Source organism: Marmota flaviventris, chromosome 4, assembly GCF_047511675.1.
Source record: "Marmota flaviventris isolate mMarFla1 chromosome 4, mMarFla1.hap1, whole genome shotgun sequence".
NCBI classification, from domain to species: domain Eukaryota; kingdom Metazoa; phylum Chordata; class Mammalia; order Rodentia; family Sciuridae; genus Marmota; species Marmota flaviventris.
In genome coordinates, this window is record NC_092501.1 from 164,947,005 (window position 1) to 164,968,324 (window position 21,320).

General features: G+C 56.1%; 2 protein-coding genes across 2 annotated transcripts in view; one reads left to right on the top strand and one right to left on the bottom strand.

The window, feature by feature from the left end:
• The window catches only part of Col4a2 (collagen type IV alpha 2 chain), a 151,457-nt gene extending 139,784 nt beyond the window's left edge, over positions 1-11,673 (top strand). The window contains exons 35-48 of the mRNA XM_027938844.3: positions 302-365; positions 751-825; positions 2,820-2,927; positions 3,644-3,751; positions 4,557-4,628; positions 5,320-5,445; positions 6,116-6,232; positions 6,722-6,883; positions 6,975-7,073; positions 7,409-7,555; positions 7,681-7,797; positions 8,957-9,148; positions 10,279-10,565; positions 10,750-11,673. Of these exons, the coding sequence (XP_027794645.2) occupies positions 302-365; positions 751-825; positions 2,820-2,927; positions 3,644-3,751; positions 4,557-4,628; positions 5,320-5,445; positions 6,116-6,232; positions 6,722-6,883; positions 6,975-7,073; positions 7,409-7,555; positions 7,681-7,797; positions 8,957-9,148; positions 10,279-10,565; positions 10,750-11,007 (1,932 nt within the window). The 3' untranslated portion in view covers positions 11,008-11,673. The remainder of the gene's footprint in view (positions 1-301; positions 366-750; positions 826-2,819; positions 2,928-3,643; positions 3,752-4,556; positions 4,629-5,319; positions 5,446-6,115; positions 6,233-6,721; positions 6,884-6,974; positions 7,074-7,408; positions 7,556-7,680; positions 7,798-8,956; positions 9,149-10,278; positions 10,566-10,749) is intronic.
• A 4,406-nt stretch (positions 11,674-16,079) lies between these two features.
• The window catches only part of Rab20 (RAB20, member RAS oncogene family), a 37,978-nt gene continuing 32,737 nt past the window's right edge, over positions 16,080-21,320 (bottom strand). Inside the window, exon 2 of the mRNA XM_027938925.3 lies at positions 16,080-17,128. Coding sequence (XP_027794726.2) covers positions 16,596-17,128 — 533 coding nt within the window. The 3' untranslated portion in view covers positions 16,080-16,595. The remainder of the gene's footprint in view (positions 17,129-21,320) is intronic.

Genomic DNA, 21,320 nt, shown 5'->3' on the forward strand with positions numbered 1-21,320 from the left:
ACTGGCAGAGAACACCGTCAGCCCCCCTGCAGGGCTGGTGCCACAGGGTCATGCCAACCTGCACAGCAGTGCCAATCATGTCAACAAACCTGCCGAGCTGTTTCTTTCTGTCACGTCACCACTTGATAAGAATGGAAAAGCAAAGCACCTACCCTACTGTGCTGAAAAACTTCTAGATGTTTCTACAAAACAATGCGATCATGAGCCTTGAGTGTTGCTTTTAGCACACACAATAGTTAAGCCCCTCCACCCTCCTGAATCACAGCCTTCTAAGCCAGTTTCCTTCCTAACTTTATCCTAGGGTGACAAAGGTGCTCCTGGGAGAGCCGGCTTTTACGGAGAGATTGGCCCTACTGGGGACTTTGGTGAGTGTTGCTCATGCAGTGACAATGGCATCCAGCCAGGTGCTGTGGCACAGGTCTGTAATCCTAGTGATTCAGGAGGCTGAGGCGGGAGGGTCACAGGTTCAACTCCAGCCTGGGCAACTCAGCGAGACCTTATCTCAAAAATAAAAGGGTTGGGATATAGCTCAGGAGTGGGGCAGCCCTAGATTCAATCCCCAGAGCAAAAAGAAAGAAATGGGGTATCCACCGTTCAGCGCTCCTAGGCATGCTGGGTGGTCACGGAGCCCAGATGCTGTGGTAAGAAGAGGCAGATTATCTTGCTAGGGGCATAGCACAATAGAAGGTGAAGGGCTAACCTCCCCCAGGAGGAAGATCCACTCCTAACCACCTTCTCTGCATCTCACAGGTGATATTGGGGATACCATAGACTTACCAGGAAGCCCAGGCCTGAAGGGAGAGCGGGGCATTGCCGGAACTCCAGGTACACAAGTTATTTTCCATTTTCTCACATCCACCAACAGTCCTGAGCCTGGTCTCTGGCCTGTTTTTCTCAGAGCATCAACATTTGCTGAGAACTATAAGGAACTTTATAGAAAAATGGTTGAGGTCTTCTAGCCCATTGTGCAAGAAAGACTGATTTTTGGTTTAATGAAATCTGAAGACAAGCTCAGGAAATCTCTCCCAATCTTTCTCTGAAAGTGGAAATAACTAGCACCTAGTGCCTGGGACCATGGAAGATGAACAAGCCTGGGCTGCTGGGACACACAGGGCAGAAACAAGGGACATATGACCCGAGCTGCTGGTGTCCAGGGAGCAGTCTGGAGCAGGGAGGTGGGGGTTGCACACGTCTCCTGAGCAGGGCAGGAGGCAGCTACATACCCTACGTGTTAGAGGGCCTCTGTGCCACGGCAGCTCTTGCCTCTTGTCTAAGTTACAATTCCTGCTGTGGTGCTACCCTGGGGGGTACAGCAGCTCCCTCTAGACGTTCTGTCCTGGGGGCCTGCACTGCTTAAGTTCCTCTGGTGGGAGGAGGGAGTCTATTGTGCGTGCATGGGGTGAGAGGGGCAGGGGAATGACGGGCGAGTTTCCTCTGTAGAGTGCCTCAGAATGGAGACAAGTGTCCAGCCCAGGACAGGACCAGAGCCCTGCTACGCAGGAATGGGCAACCTCATGACAACCCTTCTGGCCTCCGTCTTGGCCTATAACTTGGTGTCCTGACAGCTTTGTCCCTGGGTAACAGAGGTCCAGGGACATTGGGCTCGTGGCTGACTCTCCTGTCCTAGATGATTACTTCGGCAGTTTTGCTCATAAAAGCAGGAAAGCAAGACCACCTTTGTCACACACATGGAACCCCAGGTCAGATCAGGGCACAGCCTGGGCTCTCTGAGGACAGAGCAGCAAGTCTCACTAGACCCACTGAGTTCGAGTGGGGACAGCAGAAGTGGTTTGTGGGGGCAGGTTCATTAGCAAGATGGCCGTTGGAGCAGATTCTTAAAACACTAAAATCACAATAGAGAATAAGCAGAATTCTTACATGGTTCTTTTCCACAACCACAAAAGCATCACAATGTTCTAACAGCCTCGTAGACTAAAGAAGGCCCAGAACACAGGTGACTGTGGACTTCAGGTTGGTCTGACTTGCACATTACCTGGAAGCCGGCAAGCTGTACAACACTCACCATCACCCGCATGGGAGGGTGTGTCCCCGTCTCCCAGTGACCACCTCAGAAGCACCCCAGCTGCTGCTTTACAGACAGACTCCAGGCCCCCAGACCCGCTCTTCCCCCTGGTGCACCTCCACCCCTGTGGAGCATGTTCCCCAGGAGATTTCAGAACCACCTAAGAGCTCTCTGTTGGATACCTTCTGCTGCTCAGCAGAGTACCCCAAATGCAGTAGCTTCAGACACCAGTAATTTTCTCTGCCAGTTCTTCAGGTCAGGAAGGGGGGAACAGGGTGGTTCTGACTTGGAGTCACTCGTGAGCTGCTGATTATGACGTTGGCCAGGGACACAACCATCAGAAGATCCCTCTCCAAACTGGTGCCCTCATGAGCCCTTGGCAGGAGGCCTGTGTTCCCTGCCAGAGGCTGTGAGCTGCCTGAGCGCCCACAGCACGCAGCCGACTTCCTCCAGGTCTAAGGATCCCTGCGAGGACCAAGTGAAGGCAACGAGGAGCTCATGTGCAAGGCTTGAGGTCCTCGCTTCCCTGGTAGCCCAGTGGGCACAGTTTGACCCGATTCAGTGTTGGGTAGCAGAAGGGTCCGGTGGGTGCAACCTTAGAGGACGGCGGCCTCGTTCTCAGAGGGAAGAATCAGGAAAAAGTCGAGGCAGGAACAGGCTCATATATCTACCTGCACGTCCGAACAGGAGAATCGGTGTGAGGCGAGAGCATGGTTTAGCCAAGCCCAGCAAGCTCTGAGCCCTGTATTCACTCAACAGTCGAGGCGTGTTGCAAGCAGCAAATCTGTGTTTCCAGGTCTGAAGGGGTTCTTTGGAGAGAAGGGAGCAGAGGGTGAAGTTGGCTTCCCTGGGATAGCAGGCATGACTGGAACCCAAGGCCCTCCTGGACCCAAAGGACAAACAGGTAAAATCCCCTTCAGTCACAGTCCCCAGGCAGGTGACCTCTAAGACCCAGGACAAAGCAGCCACCTTGCCATTTCCTTCTCCACCACAATCTCACTCGTCGCCAGGAAACTTGTTCTTGTGCATTCACCCAGCTCTGCCTGGGGACCCACAGCTTGGAGAGAATCGACCACCGGGGCTGTGGGGAGCCCCTCCATGACAGGCAGCCACACAGGATGAATGACAAAGGTTTCTGAGCCAGCCTCTGTCCCTTGTGTACAAACGGCCCGATCTATTTGAAAGGATCCTTTTCATGCATTTGAATGTGCAGCCACACACCTGAGGGTCCCATTAGTGAGGGAATGCAAGGGAGAGCTGGCATCAGAGCTGCGGAGACTGCTGGCTTCGCTTGGCGCTTCCCCAGCCTCCGTGCGCTCTGCGGGCACTGCCTCCAGGATTCTCCACAGACCTCTGTCCGCATGATAGGAGGAGAATTAAAAATGCACCCCATTTTCTCTTTGGCCAGGCTGACCTCATCCTGCTGAACTTAGGGTCCAGGTCTGATGCTACATCATTCCCAATGGGAGGACAGTCCCTAGACTCTCTCATGTAGCTTGAGCTGCAGCCCCCACAGGTCCTCAGCCTTTCCCTGGGAGCCCTCACCCCTCCAGGCAGGACCACTCAGGTTTCTGGGGTTCCTGTGTGCTCAAACTTAATGATTGTTCCCCCGCCCCCCAGGCTTCCCAGGGCTAACAGGGCTGCGGGGGCCACAGGGAGATCCAGGGCGGATCGGAGTCCCCGGCGATAAAGGCGATTCTGGCTGGCCTGGCGTGCCGGGCTTACCAGGTGAGTCAATTCCTTCCTTGACAGAAGTGCGCAGTGCCCACAGCACTCAGCCGAGTAGCCAGGCTGCGAGAAGTGCCATCAGCCAGGCCAGCCTCTGCAGGAGGCTGTGAGCACAGCAGACGGTGGGTAAAGAGACATGCTGCCAAGAGGGGCTTCACTTCCCAGAGACACAGACGGAAGCCTCCAGAGAGGCCCAGGCCCATGCCAGCTGCACAGAGGCACCAGAGGCCTGGGCGCAAGAGGCCCCCAAGTTCTGCCACAGGCTTCCCCATTTCCCACGGGGGCCAGCTGGCGCTTGGGGTTACAAGGCCTTGGCTTAGCTTCCTGGCTCTGTGCTAACTGGGAATTAACAAATGACCCAGCCAGTCCCAAGGTGCACCATGGGCCACAGGTCCCTGCACAGCTTGCAGCTGTGGCTGCCTGTGAGCTGCGTCCTCCTCCAGAAGTGTTTGTCCTCAGCAAGGCAGACAGGTTCTGCGCACGTGTCTTACTGACCTAATGCGCCAGAGATGAGACATCAGGAAGGGAAAGGACACCACGCTTCCCCTCTCAGCTCTGAGGACTCCCGAAACAGTCTGTAGAGACAGTACAGTGGGCTTCCTGGGCAGCAGGGGTGGTGCGTGTGCGTGTCGGGTGAAAGCCACCTGCAGCTGACTGCCCCCTGCTCGTCAGGGATGGGCAGCCCTGTGTGGGGACAGACAGCAATATAGCAGATGAACGTGCTGGAGTTGTCAAGGGGCTCCTGCCACCAGAGACCACTTGGCAGCCTCCTTTGCATGAATAACGCTGTGTCAACTTCTCACAGGCTTCCCGGGAATTCGAGGGATCAGCGGATTACACGGCCTGCCGGGCACCAAAGGCTTCCCAGGGTCCCCAGGTATGTGGCACTGTACCCAGCACAGCCCACAGCATTGGAGGGACTTTGTAACACACATGCCCATTTAGTGACTTCAATTTAGAAAACTTATCCCAGGTCAGTGAGGAAAATATTTTGAAAAATAAGAAAAAAAAAAATCACCTCTAATTCCACAGCTGCTATGAGGAGTAAAGACTGCTGTCTACAGAGGTTTTGTGGAACCAGTTGGTCCACAGGTGAATTTGCAAATGTACATGAGATGCACACCCTAGGCTCCACGGAGCCCATTTCAATTCCAACGGGCAGATGAAGGGAAACCTGTCAAGTGGTACTGCTGTTTCCTGCCCCTCATTGCTTTGAGCACCAATATGTGGACAGGGAAGATTTTTGAGCACTATTTAATTTTCAAAACCAGCAAAGGTATAGCATGGAGAACAGCCTCCAGCCAGGAGGCCTGGTGTGAGATCCCAGCTCCTCTGCTGACTGTGTCCATGAATTCAGGCCCTGAGGGCCTCAGTCTTCGTATCTATAGGGTGAGGGGCTCCAGTGTCCTCTTGGAGATCCCTTCCAGATCTCAGATTCTGTAACACCAGAGCAAAGTGAGGTCACCGAGGCTGCCTGACTTGAGTGGCACTGATTGTCCTACTTAGGAAAATCACCTGTGCACTGCTGGACAATGTGGCCATTGGCTGCTGTTTTAATTCTACCGCAGGTGCTGACATCCACGGAGAACCAGGATTCCCAGGACCTACTGGGGACAGGGGTGACCCAGGAGAGGCCAACACCCTTCCAGGCCCCACAGGAGTCCCAGGACGGAAAGGGGAGCAGGGAGCCCCAGGTGAGGCCACACATTCCAAGCACGCATTGCCATCTCCATGAGCAGAGCCCACTAGGCGGGACGGGGCAGCAGCTAGCAGAGACGGGACACTGCAGAGAACAGGACTTGCTGGTCCTCGGGGGAGTTCCTGCTGCAGTGCCTCTTGGCCAGTCGTCCCTTGCACTGTCCCTTGGCTGATCGTGTTCTTCAGTGTGGGTACATGTCGACCCCTCTCTATGGTGAAGGATAAGCTCCTGCGCTAGCCACCTCTCCATCCTCCGTGCGCCCGACACTGAAGGACAGACAGAAGGAGGCTTAGCAACATTACTGTGACCCACAGGCCTCATGCTGCCCTGCTTCACCTTCTCCCCCGTGCTAATGAGCCGCCCAGGAGTGTCAGTGTTAGAGCCTGGGGACCTCCTGAACATAGTCCTGCAGGCCCTGGAGCGTGGCAGTGAGGACAGGGCCCCAGACGGGCTCCTCAGAACCTGGGGGCTAGAGGGACAGATGATCAGCCCTCCTGACCACGGGTCACATAGCCCCTTCCTCCTCGAGACGTCCCTGACATGAGGACACTGGGTCACTACCTCACCCTGCGTAGCTCTGGTCCTCCAGAGACGGGAGCAGGGAGAACTGTAGGGCTAGAATGTTGGCTGCTGGCACTAAAAGAAACTTCTGTTTTCCTCCTAAGGGGAACGAGGTCCAGCCGGGAGTCCAGGACTCCAGGGGTTCCCTGGTATCACCCCCCCTTCCAACATCTCTGGGTCACCAGGTGACAAAGGAGCACCAGGCATATTTGGCCTAGAAGGTAAGTAGGCCTCACGTGGTGGGAGGAAGTGCCTGGGGCGGGTGCTGGTGCCAGCTCGCTCCTGGGCCGAATAGACCTTCTCTGCACACCGACCAGACATGGCCAAAGGAGCATCCCTCCCATCCTGCACAACACGGTCCCCAGGGAACCAAGTGATACAGTGTGCATCCATTACTTGCTGTAGGGTCAGATTTGCACCCTGCAGTGGACTCAGAACGGTGAGCTGGGCACAGTGTACACACCTATGAGCCCGGTGATGGGAGGCTAAGGCAGGAGGATAGCAAGTTCAAGGACAGGCTTGGCCACCTAGATGTTCTCTCGAGAAGGGCTGGGATGTAACTCGGAGGTACAACGTCCCTGGGTTCAGTCCCTAAATGAGAACTCCATGCTGTATGTATTTTACAATTATAAACAAAAAAGCCCCGAGGCAGCGGCAGAACCTCCTTGGGGTCCGGCTTAATTCTCGTCTCTTGTAACTAACACCCACAGGCTACCGAGGCCCACCGGGGCCACCTGGGCCTGCAGCCTTTCCTGGGAGCAAAGGAGATGATGGGAATCCAGGAGCTTCAGGAGTCCCTGGGAACAAGGGCTGGGTCGGGGACCCAGGGCCACAGGGCCGGCCTGGTGTGTTTGGTCTCCCAGGAGAAAAAGGTAATGGTGCCCAGGCAGAGGAGCCAGTACCGTGGCAGAGACCGGAGCCTCTTCCCCAGGGACATGTGTCTGACGTCCATTTGTGTTGCAGGCCCCAGGGGCGAACCAGGATTCATGGGCAACACTGGAGCCACCGGCGCTGTGGGCGACCGAGGCCCCAAGGGGCCCAAAGGAGACCAGGGATTCCCTGGTAAGTGGCACCTGCAGAGCATGGCAGCTCAGGCCAAGCAGGCCACATGGACGCCCAGGGACCTGGCCTCCCGTCCAGGCTGGGGACCTCCTGAGGCAGATACCGGAACCCTCTGGCATGCAGCCCACTCCCTGGAGAGCAGCAGGATTGGGACGCTCCTGGGACCCAGTGGGAGACGCCTTTAGTATTTAGGTGGGGGGCTCAGGGTGGCCTCTCAGATGAGGGATCTCCAGCTCCTCTCTGGAATGCAAGATTGTTCTCGGGGCTTCCAGGACAGGTTCCGGATGGGGAAGTAGCTGTTCTTGAGTGTTTACTGGCCTTTCTTTCCTCTACAGGTGCCCCTGGTTCTATGGGATCCCCAGGGATTGCAGGAGTCCCCCTGACAATTTCTGTCCAGCCTGGGACAATGGGCCCCCAGGGGAGGAGAGGTCCCCCTGGGGCACAGGGGGAGATGGGGCCCCAAGGCCCTCCTGGAGAGCCAGGTAAGGCACTGGGTCCTGCGGGTGACAGGGAAAAGGTCTGTCCTGTTTGCTTTGCCCTCTTGGGGTGAGCACCAGCCCTGCTTAGCGTGGCCAGTTTCCGGTCACACTCACTCAATATCTTGCAGGTTTTCGAGGAGCTCCAGGGAAGGCTGGACCCCAGGGAAGAGGCGGTGTGTCTGCTATCCCAGGGTTCCGAGGAGACCAAGGGCCTATGGGGCACCAGGGACCAGTGGGCCAAGAAGGTACGTGATGAGCAGCTAGAGAGAAGGGGCAGTCAGCTTCCATTAGGCCCCACTAGGGGTAACACAGTGAGGTTGGCAGGCAAGGACAGGAGGTGCCCCGCAGAGCAGAAAGCCACTGCACCCTTCTGTGCTAGCCCTGATGTTCCTGCAGCTGTGTCCTGTGTCTGCTCCCGGCACCTGTGCCTGTTGGGACAGCCACTTCCTTCCTGTGGGATACCAGGTGACCATAGGCTCAAGAGTCAGAGTCACCAGGATCTTGAAGGCCTGAGATAAGGAGCCAGAGATGCCTGCTGAGGTGGCAGGAGCCTTGTAAAGCCCCGAGTTCTTTAAATGCTGGGTTCGTGTGAAGGATGGAAGAGACTAGAAAAAACTACAGGATTTGCCTAATTAATCCAAGGCCAGTTTGAGCCAATGGCATGACCAGCTGTGCAGCAAGTTAAACCGTCTGCACCATCAACGTCCAGATCCAAGGGACCAGCAATCCACTCTCCACCTCCCTGGGCCTGGCCCATAGACTGGGCACGCAGGGATGCAGATCCCAAAGCAAACGTGGACGAGTGGAGTGCAACCCAGAGAGGAGACCAGGATCAGAGAGTGCAGGGAGAATGTCCCTGGAGGGGACTCCAACTATTCAAAGTGTGGCCACACCGGGGACAGACTGGGTGCACTGATGTGCTCTGAGGCCGACTCAGGACCCTGGGTGGAAGGTTTCGGCTCTGCACAGGAAGAACATTCTAACCCTGGGAGTGGCCCAGCTCTCCCAGAAGCTGCACACAGAGGCTGCAGCTGGGACAGGGCACACCTGTTTGCTTGGGGAAGGGGGGTGAACTGAGATGCTTCTCCAGACACTTCCAGCTCCAAGGGTCCCCAGTTCTTCTCGCTCCGAGTTCAGGACTCCCTGAAGGGAACACTCCTGTGGCAGCTGAGTTTTTAAGTCCTTTCTGTTGGTGTTCAGCACCATCATCATCATTTCACGCTTAATAATCGTGAAACCTAGGTCAAATATTTCCCAAGAGGCTCATGGGCTAAACACACAGAGACCCACGCTCTGGGGAGAAGGAAGAGCAGCGGTTCCAGATATTCTATGAAGTGTCCCCTGCCCTGGGCCCCTGAGGGTCCCCAGGGCAGTGGACAGTGGCTGCTTTCTCTTGGGCCCTAGGGGAGCCAGGCCGTCCAGGGATCCCAGGCCTGCCCGGCATGCCAGGCCGCAGCGTCAGCATCGGCTACCTCCTGGTGAAGCACAGTCAGACGGACCAGGAGCCCATGTGCCCCGTGGGCATGAATAAGCTCTGGAGCGGATACAGCCTGCTGTACTTTGAAGGCCAAGAGAAAGCCCACAACCAGGACCTGGGTAGGTACTACCAACAAGGCCCACTCTGCTCCTGGCAGTGGTCAAGGCTGGATGGCATGGTGAGACTTAGGGCTCAGAAGGGACTAAGATACCTTTGGACAGAGTCTTACTAAGCCCTTAACACTTAGCGCTCCAGCATAGGCTGCCTTTTAACTCTTTATCAAGGCTTCTGCAGGTTCATGTCTGGCTCTAGCCACATGCTGATCCCTCTCCACTGGAGGCCACCAGTTGCTTCTCCTCCTTATTTTCGCCCTTACTCTAGAATTCGGCTGGGCGGTTAGGGCTGGACTGCACATGGTCCTAAGCCAGACCCCAGGAAAACAGATGCATGAGCGGGGTGGAGGTTTATTCAAGTGAGTCCTTAAAAGGCACGAATACGGAAATGCCACAATGTAAGGTGGGGTGGGGCTTCAGTCTGTGGTCCCCTTGGAGGGGAGGGGCATGCCGGAGGCTGGCATGGTCCATTTTGCCGTAGGGTCACACCAGGGCACCCTGCTGGTGATGAGCTGCGCCCTGATGACTGGACGCTCCTGCCTGTATGCTCTGCCTCCATAATAAGTCTTGCAAGAGCAAACAAGGACAGGACCTAAGTAGCCCTGGGAGCAGGGCCAGGAGGCGCGCCTTTGCACTTCGCTGGGTGCCAAAGGGGCCCCACATCTGGCCGTGAGCTTTTAAGCCACCAGTGTGAAAAGCAAAGCCTGCTTAGCTTGAAATTCCCTCTGGCCTTGGACAAAGTCCGCCTGTGGCCGGAGGTAGGAGAGCTGCCTGGCTGGGGCACCAGCCAGAGCCCCTTTAGGGAAGGCTCCTGGGCACCATGAGAGGCACTCAGCCCAGGTGCCACCAGGAGTTTCCTGGTGCTGGCACTGTTGACACTGCCAAATGTGGCCTCCCCACCCGTGCCACTCTTAATGACCCAGCTCCCTGGCCCCCCATGGCCCAGAGGCATGTGGGAGGACGTCAGAGGAGCAGGCTCTCTGGAAATGCCAGTGTGGGCTGGGAAACAGTGAAGAAAGAAAAGGGAACGGAGGGAACTGGCCTGACCCCTGCAGACGGCAGGCCACAGGTGGGGCATGTCCGCATGAGGCTCCGGGGGGCCTGGGCGTGCGTGGTCTCACACTCCCCTCCTGCAGGGCTGGCGGGCTCCTGCCTGGCGCGCTTCAGCACCATGCCCTTCCTGTACTGCAACCCGGGCGACATCTGCTACTATGCCAGCCGCAACGACAAGTCCTACTGGCTCTCCACCACGGCCCCGCTGCCCATGATGCCGGTGGCCGAGGACGACATCAAGCCCTACATCAGCCGCTGCTCGGTGTGTGAGGCCCCAGCAGTGGCCATCGCAGTCCACAGTCAGGACGTCTCTATCCCCCACTGCCCCGCCGGCTGGCGCAGCTTGTGGATCGGATATTCCTTCCTCATGGTAGGTGCTACTTGTGTGTCAACGTGGGGCTGTCCCCACCAGAGGGGCACTGTTGCACTGTTAATTCTCCACCAAAATGATTTGGGTAAATTTGGCCTGTTACCTGTGAACACCAAAAACAAACAAAAAGCTTTGTGGCTTACCAGAGTAGAACCTGACCTGCTGTCTCTGGCTCTCTGCACAGCACACTGCAGCTGGGGACGAAGGCGGTGGCCAGTCACTGGTGTCGCCGGGCAGCTGCCTGGAGGACTTCCGCGCCACGCCGTTCATCGAGTGCAACGGGGCCCGTGGGACCTGCCACTACTACGCCAACAAGTACAGCTTCTGGCTGACCACCATCCCCGAGCAGAACTTCCAGGGCACGCCCTCGGCGGACACACTCAAGGCCGGCCTCATCCGCACGCACATCAGCCGCTGCCAGGTGTGCATGAAGAACCTGTGAGCCCCCGCCGCGGCGGAGGGGCCACTCTGGTGCTCACTCTTAACCGTTACCTCAGACGCTGACCCCAAAGCTGGATTTATTATTTTCCTCTAAAAACAATTTAAAAAAAAAAAAGCTACCAAAGGAATTCGGCACCGGCACCCTCCTAACAGCCTACGCTGTCAGCCTGACCTGCCCAGGCCGCTGGCCACCATCCCGCAGGACAGCCATGCCCGCCGCTTCACTGGCCTCTCTGCCCTCACTCTTCCCGCAAGACAGCTCCCCAGGTCCCCTCCGCCGACGGTGCAGCCAGGACAGCCGGGCCGACGCCACCTGTTCCTACCTGGGCTCCCGCCAAGGGCTGGGTGCTGTTTCCTACGCCCGCAGGATGGCAGCCCTGTGTTCTCCAGACCGTGGAAGGGACCTGCGTCCCCTCAAGAAGGCCACCTTGTGCTTTTCCCTGTAAGACCTCACAGCCACACACACACTTCCACCACGTCCCTCTGGGCCTCTGAGCACAGCCACACCGTGTGGAAGCAAAGACCTGGCTGGTGTCACGGGTGGGGTACAGTGTGTCCCTGGCCACGGGTCCTGGGGACCTCGCCCTCCCTTCTTCCTGGTGAGCTGTCCTCTACTGCCTGTCCATGTAACCACCACCAAATAAACGTTGGTCTTGAACTTTCTAAACCCAGGTTGGTGACTGCCTTACGTTCCTCAGAACCTGCCCCAGGGGGTTCACTCCCTCGGGTCCGCCCAGCCTGGCACCGCTGGCTTGTGTTTCAGTGGCCTTCAACCCTAGACGCACAGTTGTCACTCACTTCTCAGGGAGCTGCTTGCAGTTCAGTCAGGTGGGCAGGAAGCAGCCCACACGCTGCCCGTGTCTCCATGCAGCTCTGGGGGCATTCCATTGTCCCAGTGTCCTTCAGATCTGAGGCTGGACTGGGGAAGCCAGTCTCCAAGGACATAGCTCCAGCCCTGACTGGTGCAGAGATCAACTCACAGAATTCAACCCTTTGAAATCCAATCTCAACTTCTCTCTAAAATTCCACATAATGAAATAAGCATTCTGCCTTCTGGTGTCATTGGGAAAGATGGGCATCTGTCTCTAATGCCTCCAGGAGCCATCTGAGAAGGACTTGCACAGGATGGTCATGAGGGCCCCTGGGCAGGCAGGAGAAAAGGGCAGCTCAAGGGCGTGTCACGGAGGTGGGCAGTTGAGGGCTCAGTTCCACTGGGGACCTGCAAGAGGAGGCTGCAGAGGGGCCCTGAGCTGTCCATCCACCAGCTCCTGTCCCTGCTGCCCAGGCTGCCTGAGAGTGGGCATCCCCTCACACTTGCAGGGGTGCTGTCCAGGATCTGGGCTGAGCAGGCCCCTGCCAGCCTCCTGGGAGAGGGAGCAGAACACCAGCCACCGTCAGGGGAGGCAGGCACTAGTTCCATCAGCCTCCACCTGACTGAGCTTGTTGCCACAGCAAGGGCTGTAGAACAAAGGTGCACACGAGGACTTGAGCGCAGGGCTTAAGATGTCCAGCAGCCCCCTGAGACCCCTGGGAGGCAGATGTCCAGCAGCCCCCTGGGACCCCTGGGAGGCAGCTCTTTGCTCTGAACTCCAACCCCCACCTCAAGGAGGTGATCGTGAGGATGTGGCATCCTGAAGTCTCCTGCTCGCTCCGTTCGGGCTTTGAAGCCTGTCAAGAGCCCCATGTGAAACACAGAAAGGAGGCCTTTACTTAGCCCTAGAATAAGGGAAGGCTGAGACCGAGTCCTCGGTGCGTAATCAGATTCAAATGTAGACCTCCAAACAAACCAGATACAATTCACAACCCCTGCTTGTGTCAGGGGCCCCCTCCCTATCCAGTGTGATGAGTGGCACTGTCCCCTGCAGAAGCAGACCACCAGGCTGTGAACCTCACGTCCAGCTCCGTCCCTCATGGGCCCTCGAGGAGGGGCCTCGCTGGTCTCGTTTCTCAGGGTTGAGAACAGCCACCACCTGAGAGCTAAGCGTGCCTGGTGACCCACGGTGCCCACCCTTTCCGGTGAGTGTGCCACAGGGTCCCTCCTGCCTCCCAGCGGCTCCATGAAGGGGTGTGTGGGTGCCGAGCCGGAACAGCCGAACCAGGGCACTGTGGGGAGGAGCCGTGTCCCTCGCTGCCGGGATCAATTCAGCCAGCAGACACCGAGGCCCAAAGCCCCACACTCCCTCCAAGAACCAAGCTGACCCTCCTAAAGCTACCATCTATTGTGCACCAACTACGTACCAGCCGCTTCCTTTGGCATCACCTCTGCCACTGTCCCCTCAGCTGGAGTCACAAGCAGGAATCTGGGAAGGAAGAGGCACTCTGTGGTGCACGTGTCACTTTTCACTGCCAGGCATTCCTCAGAGGGTAGGGCTGCAGCTGGGAAGCCACACAGGAGGGGGCACAGGGAACCCCACCCTTCCCAGCTCACCCCTAGGAGCCCCGACTCCCTGCTCCACCGGCAGACTGACCTGTGGGGTGTCCTGCCAAATGCAGAGGTAACTCGCGGACGCCCTGCCTCCCTTCCATGGCCAAAGGCCAAGGCAGAAGCGGGCAAGGCAGTAGGAAGATGTGGGTCCCACGATGGCACTGACCAGCCCTGTGTTGCAGCCTGTCACGATGGAGGTCACCTGCTCATGCATGGGAGGGACCAGCCTCACCCAGGGTGGGACCCCACTTGTGGGTGCTGTCTTATTCCTAAGTCTAGCCTTAGAAAATTCGATTTCATCTGTGGGATTCCTGGGTCTTCCACACCTCGCTCCTGCCCAGAGGAGCTCACTGGTGGCAGCTGGGTGCCAAGGTGACTTGTACACCCAAGAGACGGCTTTCCTCCGTGACTTTCCTGCAGGGAAAAACTGGGTGATGGGATGGAACGAGGGGATGACATGAGGGGCTGCTCCACTCGACCTGGGTCAGCAGGCATCCACCCGTCTGAAGCCTGAAGAGCCACCCAACTCCCACGAGAGCATGGCGGCCACCACCAGGGCACAACCTGGGAAGTCCAGATCCCGTCCCCAGTGCCCTGACCTTGTCTACACCCCAAGGACACAGACAGGAAGGTGCAGCAGGGAGCTGTCTTTGCAGCCAGACAGACCCACGCGTGTCTTACTCTGGCCACCAAGACACTCTGGCCTCAGAAGCCCTTCCCGCAGCATGGGCCTTGAGTCCCCATCCTTGACTAGGTGCCTCCAGACCCTCCTCCCAAGAGGACCCATGGGACCCAGTAAACACAGAGGGAGCAGAGAAGGGAGGACAGAGTGCCTGAACCATGCGGAACCGCAGTCAGGAGCAACGGTCCATGGGCAGCCCTCCTGAGGGAGGCGTTCTCCACCCAGAGCCTCCAGGGAAGGCACCAATGAGCCTGCGACCAGAAGGCACTCCCGCGAGCAGGGCTGCACTGCACCCTCCAGCCAGCTCTGGAGCACAGGCTGGACGGACCCACAAGTGGGAAGTGTGTCCAGCTGAGACACCACCCAGAACAGGGTGCCAAGAAGCCAGGACCCCAGCATCGTTTTATCCTTCCCCACGGGCAGCCCCGGGGGCTGAGGAGAAAGCTGCTGCTTGAAGGGCGTCCCTCAAGGGGCCCAGCACATGCAGGATCACTTAGAGGTTGTGACACAAGAGGCTGCAGAGGACTGGTTGCCTAACACACGAGGCACTGGGTTCGATCCCCAATACCACATAGAAATAATAAATGGAGGTACTGTGTCCTTCTATAACTAAAAAAATAAAATAAAATTTTAAAGGCTGCAAGGCCAACTACTCAGAAAAACTGGCATACAAGGAGCTCAAAGTGACGACTTCTAGGGCATCAGATACAGGGCAACATGAGTACGTGGCATTGGTGTGCTCTCCGCACGCACCAGCCACCAGACACGCGGCCAGTCAAGAAAACGAGGGCCTGGTGCTCGGAGGTGGAAAATCGAATCATAACATTCAGGAGGAAAGGAGGAGTTTGGAATTCACCCCCACCACCCTCTTCAAGCTCCAACTGCACACCCAACATCACAGGACACCTTTCCTCCACAGCTTCAAAGACAGAGCCCAGGGTCTCTCTGGGTGGCGTGTTTCCTAGATTATCACAGCAGATGCACATCTTGGAAAATAAATACAACTTCTGCCCCTACAAAGGCAAATTCCCACAAATCAACGAAAAGCAATCAAACTGTCTCGCATTCAGTTTCCTATGCGCTGTTGTAAAACAAGTCTGGACCCCGGGGATCCTTTGCACAGGCGAGGCTCAGTAGGGGTCTCGGCACACGTGCAGGGCTGCCTGGCACTGCCTCAATGCCAGGCTTCACCACACACCCGAGCACACTCACTTCACAGGTGCAGGTGAACCAGGCCTGCAGCAACCCAGCAACCAGACCACAGGCCTTCAAAAAATTAGCAAACACGCCCCACAGAAAGCAGAACCACTGCCCGCGCACCCTGTTATCCCCACTGGCTTCCACCCCGCTCTGCCTCCTTGTCTAGCCTGCTGACTCTCAATTGAATTCGTAAGAAAGGCCTGAGCGTGATGGCGCACACCTGGAATCCCAGGCTTGGGAGGCAGAGGCGGGAGGATCACAAGTTCAGAGCCAGACTCAGCAACTACGAGGTACTAAGCAACTCAGTGAGACCCTGTCTCTAAATAAAATACAAATTAGGGCTGGGGATGTGCTCAGTGGTCTAGGGCCCCTGAGTTCAATCCTCGGTACCTCACATACACACTAAAAAAGTTCCTAGGAAAGCAGAAATTGCCCTCTATGACTCTTCTGTCTAGAAGCTTCTAGATCAAGAGTATCCACCACCCTCCACAGCAGAACTGCAAGCGGGGTTCTGTGGCAATTGGGAACACGAGGCCCCAACAGACCTGAGCAGAACCAGACCAACAGCTTGACTGCCATCATGGGTTTTCAAGCCACAGACTGGACTCACAGCTCAGCAATGGGCCAGTCTACGTATTCTGGAACCTGCATGGATTTGATGTGGCTTGAAAGAAACGGAAGCCGGCCAGGCTCACCAGCAGTTTCCCCAGCAAGCAGCCCCTGGGGCTCACATAAAATCCCAATCAGTCCAGTCTCCACACCACGATTTTCCCCAAAATCATCTTTAATAAAATGTGCAGCGCACATTGTTTCAACCAATATAAAATAGGCATTCCTGATTTCGTATAAATTAAACGTGGAGAATCATTATCACAATGTGTCAAAGTGCAAGTACCAAAGGGGAGGACCACAAGGAGATCACAGTGAAAGTTCCAGAACAGCAGCAAGCATAAAGCTGCCCAGCATGGTGGCCATGGAGGGTGCAGGACAGGTCTCAGGCAGGGGACAGACCTGAGGACGGGAGCCAACCGCAGGTGTGACCTGGGACGCAGAGGCAGCGGGCAAGGCAGCATCCATGTCCTGGCCCTGCAGTTTCTGTGGCGCGTTCCTGTCCCCACCTCCTGGCACACTGAGGCGCCTGTGCACGCTGATCTTCATCAGTGACTAGTAGCACTCCTCGTGCGTCGCACTATACAGAGACTCCCTGATTTCTTGTGCTCTTTTCTGACCCCAGCTGGCTTCCCACGTGCACAGACCAAGGGTCAGGAAGGCCTTCTGCAGGTCAGGCACAGCACCCGGATCTGGTCCGTTCGGTGGGCTTACAGCTGGTTATATCCACAGTCTGCGGCGGCCCCTCAGCCCTCTGCTGTAAGATCACTGGCACCACCATGTCAAACAGGGTTTCAAACAGGAGGTCCACGTTGTACCCCGTCTTGGCGCTGGTCTCGAAGCACATCTGCTCAGCAGCCGGCACGTCCTTCTCGTCCAGCATCTTGTACTTGAGGATCTTTTTATAAAGGGCCATCGCATCCTCCAGCTGCACCTGCTTGGGCACCCTGGGGGAAGCACAGCCTCCCCCAGCCTTGCTGGGGTTATGCCCCTCCTTTTCCCCACTCTCTGTGGCCCCCTCCTCGGTGAGGTCCACTTTGTTCCCCACGATGGCAAATAGGCAGTCTTTGCTGGCCGTGTCCGTCAGGCCCAGGAACCTGTCCTCCAGCTCCACCAGGCTCTGCAGGTGGTTTACGTCGTAGGTGAGGATGACAGCGGCTGCCCCCCGGCAGTACATTGAGCCCAAGCCGTGGAACTGCTCTCTCCCTGGTGGGAAGACAGGGGAAGACAGATGGGTTATTGCTCATCTCAGGACATAACACCCTGCCACACTGCACAGAGCTCCCCCACGCTGCCCCCAAAGGAACCGGCCTCCAGACGTGGCTGGAACTGGGACTGAGCCATCAATGACCAGAAGGAGGTGACCAACCAGGACCCCATGTCCAGGTAGAAGCCAGCCCAGGAAAGCAGGTAACTGACTAGGGCTCAAGCTTCCCACTGAAGCTGACCCAGCAGCCCAGGCCTCTGGAATTCTAACAGAAGCTGTTTAAGCAATGCTACCTGCATGATCTCAGTTCTTGCTATCACAGTCTGTGCCAGGTTCTAAAGTGGCACCAAGCAAGTCTGTTGCTAAGAAAATTCTGTTACCTCTGCCTGCAGCATGACCTTGTGGAGAACAGTTTGAAGGACACTCTTCAAGGCAGGAGCAAACCCAAGTCCAAACAGGCCTCCCTGGGACAGGTTCACACTCACAACACACACAGGGGAGGCTCCAGCAGGTAGAGCCGTGCCACCCACAGCTCACTGGGGTGTCCCTGGGACCTTGGCACATTCGCTGCACACGGGGACAGGCTCTTAGGAGGCCACCATACATGATGTGCATGTCCTTCTATGAACACGGGCAGTGAACTGCAGAAGAGGTCATGAGGCTCACTTCTCACCCACAGGAGTGACCATGCTTCCAGGCTCACGATGGCTGCTGCAGACACCTCCCTGAAGTCATGGTCATCACCACTCCAAAGTCACAGCAGCCACTGGACCTGCTGCTGGACCTCACTATTGATCAGGTTAACAGTGAAACACAAATGAACATGCCCTCCACTCCCCACTCTCTGAGTGACCTGGGGAGAGGCGAGCTGGACGAGGAGTCTGGCTGGTTTGGCAGGAGCTGGAGGTGTGTACCCTTAGGCAGGTCCTACAGCCAAAACGTGGCGTCTCTCAGGGTCCCAGGCTGCCTCCCTCTTTGGGAAGAGCCATCTTGGGCAGAGTTGTGTAGTTTGTGGCACAGAGCCACCGGAGGCAAGCAGTGAGCTCTCTGGAATCCAGCACCCAAAGAGCAAGTTCCTTCCCTGAGCTCACCTCGCAGGATCATTGTGGACGGGCAGTTCCTCCCAGGCTTCAAGTCACGTTATGTTGGACACTGCCAGGCAGAAACAGCAGGCTGTCCTGTCTGTTCCCCACGATGGAAGACAATGACCAAGACCCTACAGAAACTGGCAACTGCAGACATTTAGAAAAGGAGAGCCCAGGTGCTGTGGCACATGTCCTCAAGCCTAGCAACCCAGAGGGCAGAGGCAGGAGGATCCAAGTTTGAGGCCAGCCTCAGCAACTTAGTGAGGCACTCAGAACTCAGTGAGACCCTGCCTCAAAATTAAAAAGGCTGGGGACATGGCTCAATGGTAAAGCACCCCTGGGTTCAATCCCTAGTAATTAATAAACAAAAAGAAGTGAAAGGCTTCCCCATGGTTGCCACAAGCCAGGAATTATTTCAGACACCCTGATCCTGTAGACAGCAACCCAGGATCATGAGGTTTCCAACTGTGAAAAATGTCATCAGCTCCTACCACCAGATTTCACAAGAGCAACTAAGGAACAGGGACATTCTTCCACTGACCCTGGAAGAATTTTTTTCAAGTCTCTGTTACATAGTTCATTCGGGACAAAAAGAGAACTCTGTTAATGCGTGTGCCTAAAATAGCGTTTTCCACTCGCCTTTAAAAAAAAAAAAAACACTAAAAAAATGAAATAACTGTTTCAAAAAAACATTGGAGCAACTACAAAAAAAACAGGAATCCCAAATGCCAGCCAGCATGGGGCATATATAGGGGCTGCCACTCAATCCACATAATATGTTGACCACTCCTCTCACCAGTATAAGCAAACTAAATGCAGTTACCAAGCTAAAGAATTTACAAGCCAAGCTTGTAAATTTACAATTTACAATAGTTTCCATGCCTGAAATTCTTAAATACTGTTTTAGATGTAATCTGTAGCCTTTAAAGGATCGCTCAGGGAATTCCCGGGCTGCTCTCAGGTGTCCTAAGCTAGCTATTCTGGCAATGCGGGGCAAGTCTACAACAGGACAGGCTGGTCTACAGGAGCGCTTACTGGTGCTGAACTTACTGCTAAGTGAATGTCAGTGGGAACCCTGGTTGCTATTTCAAGCATGAAAAGCAATGAAGATAAATTGGTAAGTCACCAAGACCTGAACTGTCACATCAGCTTTGCCAAATCTGCAGTGCATTTGAAGCCAAGCCTCCTAATAAGTTCCCCAGTGGTTTGTGAATGCAAGCTGAGCCAGAAAGCCAGGCACCGGCTGCTCACCTGCTACGAGCGGCCCCTCCACCTCTCCGGACACCGACTTCCTGTCTGCAAGGACGAGCTTGCACTGGGCAGTTTGTGAGTCCTCCCCTTATAACAGATCATCTCACCCTTGCCCTCTTAAATATCCATTCTGACACTGAAGCTCCCGGAATCCCAGTAGTTTCTTTCACTTGAGCTTCCCTGGGAACTAACCCGTCTCCTGGGCCAGAACACAACAGAAAAGTCTCAAGTTAGTTCAAGTTCAGCCAACACAGCAGAGGGTCAGAGCTGAGGAGCCAGGTCAGCGGAGCCAGGCTGGCAAGAGTGGCCCAGCCACTGCCCACGGGGCCCAATGGAAGCTGCAGCCCATGACTCCCCCAAGTTCACCCGAGTCAGTGTTCAACTTGTTCAGGAAACACTTCCAGAATGGTCCGTTCAGCCCCACGTCACCAACTCAGGCTTGTTTTGTTGCTCGTCCCCGGGGAAAGGAAAACTGGGATCTGTAACAGTGCTCCGGTTCCTGCTCAGGCATGCTGCTGGGAAGACTCCGGACCTGCAGCAGAACTGACTGGAAGCTCACCAGGGAGTCCAGAGCAGCTGCAGAGGGGCCAGCACGGGGGTCCACTGGGCTACCCAGCCCAGCTCGGTTTTTCAGATTCACAGATCTAACACTGCAGTTGTGTGAATTCCATTCAGTGTGTGTGATGGAAGTCTGTCTGGCCCGGGAAGGAACTGGGAACCAGAAGACCAGCTTTGTCATTCTGATGGGGAAGGAACTGCTCGTCCCCACAATCACTTCCCTAAACCAGGTATAGGAGATTCCTGGTTAGTGACAGAGCTACGTGTGGTCAGTGGTGGGTCCTCCAGGTTTGTTACACTTACACAGTTTCCCCAGCACCACGAAGTGGGCCTTCCCCTTCCCTGACTTCACCCAGGGAGAAACCCAGGCACAGGACAGAGCAGGCAGGAGGAACGCAGCCCAGACAGGACACTGCTCCAGACAACCCGGGGAGTTGGGTTGGGTCCAACCTCCCTCGCAACAGGAGCGAGGCAACGGGGTCTTGAAGTGGCACATTCTGGCAGGAGAAAAGCCTGTCCCTGTCCCCTGTCCCCTGATGGTCATTCTGCCAGGAACATGGGCATTAATGGTGAGTGGCCATCTACCTAGAAGTTCCAAAATGCAGGCAAAGATCCATCCTGGGGGTGGCGCGGGCAGGGTGTACTAAAGAGACAGATTCCAGAGAAGTCTAGAGTCAGTCCCCACAGTGTGAGCCTGGACAAGACACAAAGCCATTAGGAGCCTCCGTTTCCCCAGAGCACCTGTGAAAATTGGCAGAGAAATCGAATCAAGTCACATGGGCAGACTGCTTAGGACCGTGCCTGGCATGCGCTAAGCCCGATTTGAGAGTTTGTTAAATAAACTGAGTTAGATTCCTCCCAGACCCAGACAGACCCCGCCTGTGGTCTCCTCATCAGTACAAACGGTCTCCACGTTTGCAGCCAACGGAGCCCTGCATTTTTCTTATTCTCAGAGGATGACCTTCTCCCTGGTCCTGGTCCTGGTCCTGGAGGTTGAAAAATGGTCCAGACACAGATGAGGAAAACGGGAGTCACAGCCTCAGCAACCCAGTCGCCATCGGAGCACTGACACCGCCGACGGCTCCCTGCTTTACTGCCCAGCCTCCCCAAAGCCAGCCAGGCTCACCAGTGCATCTGCGATTTCTGTCTAAAAGGTCTAACACCACTGACATGTGGATAAGGCCAGAAATCACACCACCCCGCCACACGTTCTAGACATTGGGTGGGTAAGCCATCAAAACACGGACGCTCAGACCCCACATGGAGAGGGCTCAGGGGCTCCCCAGCTGGCCGTGAC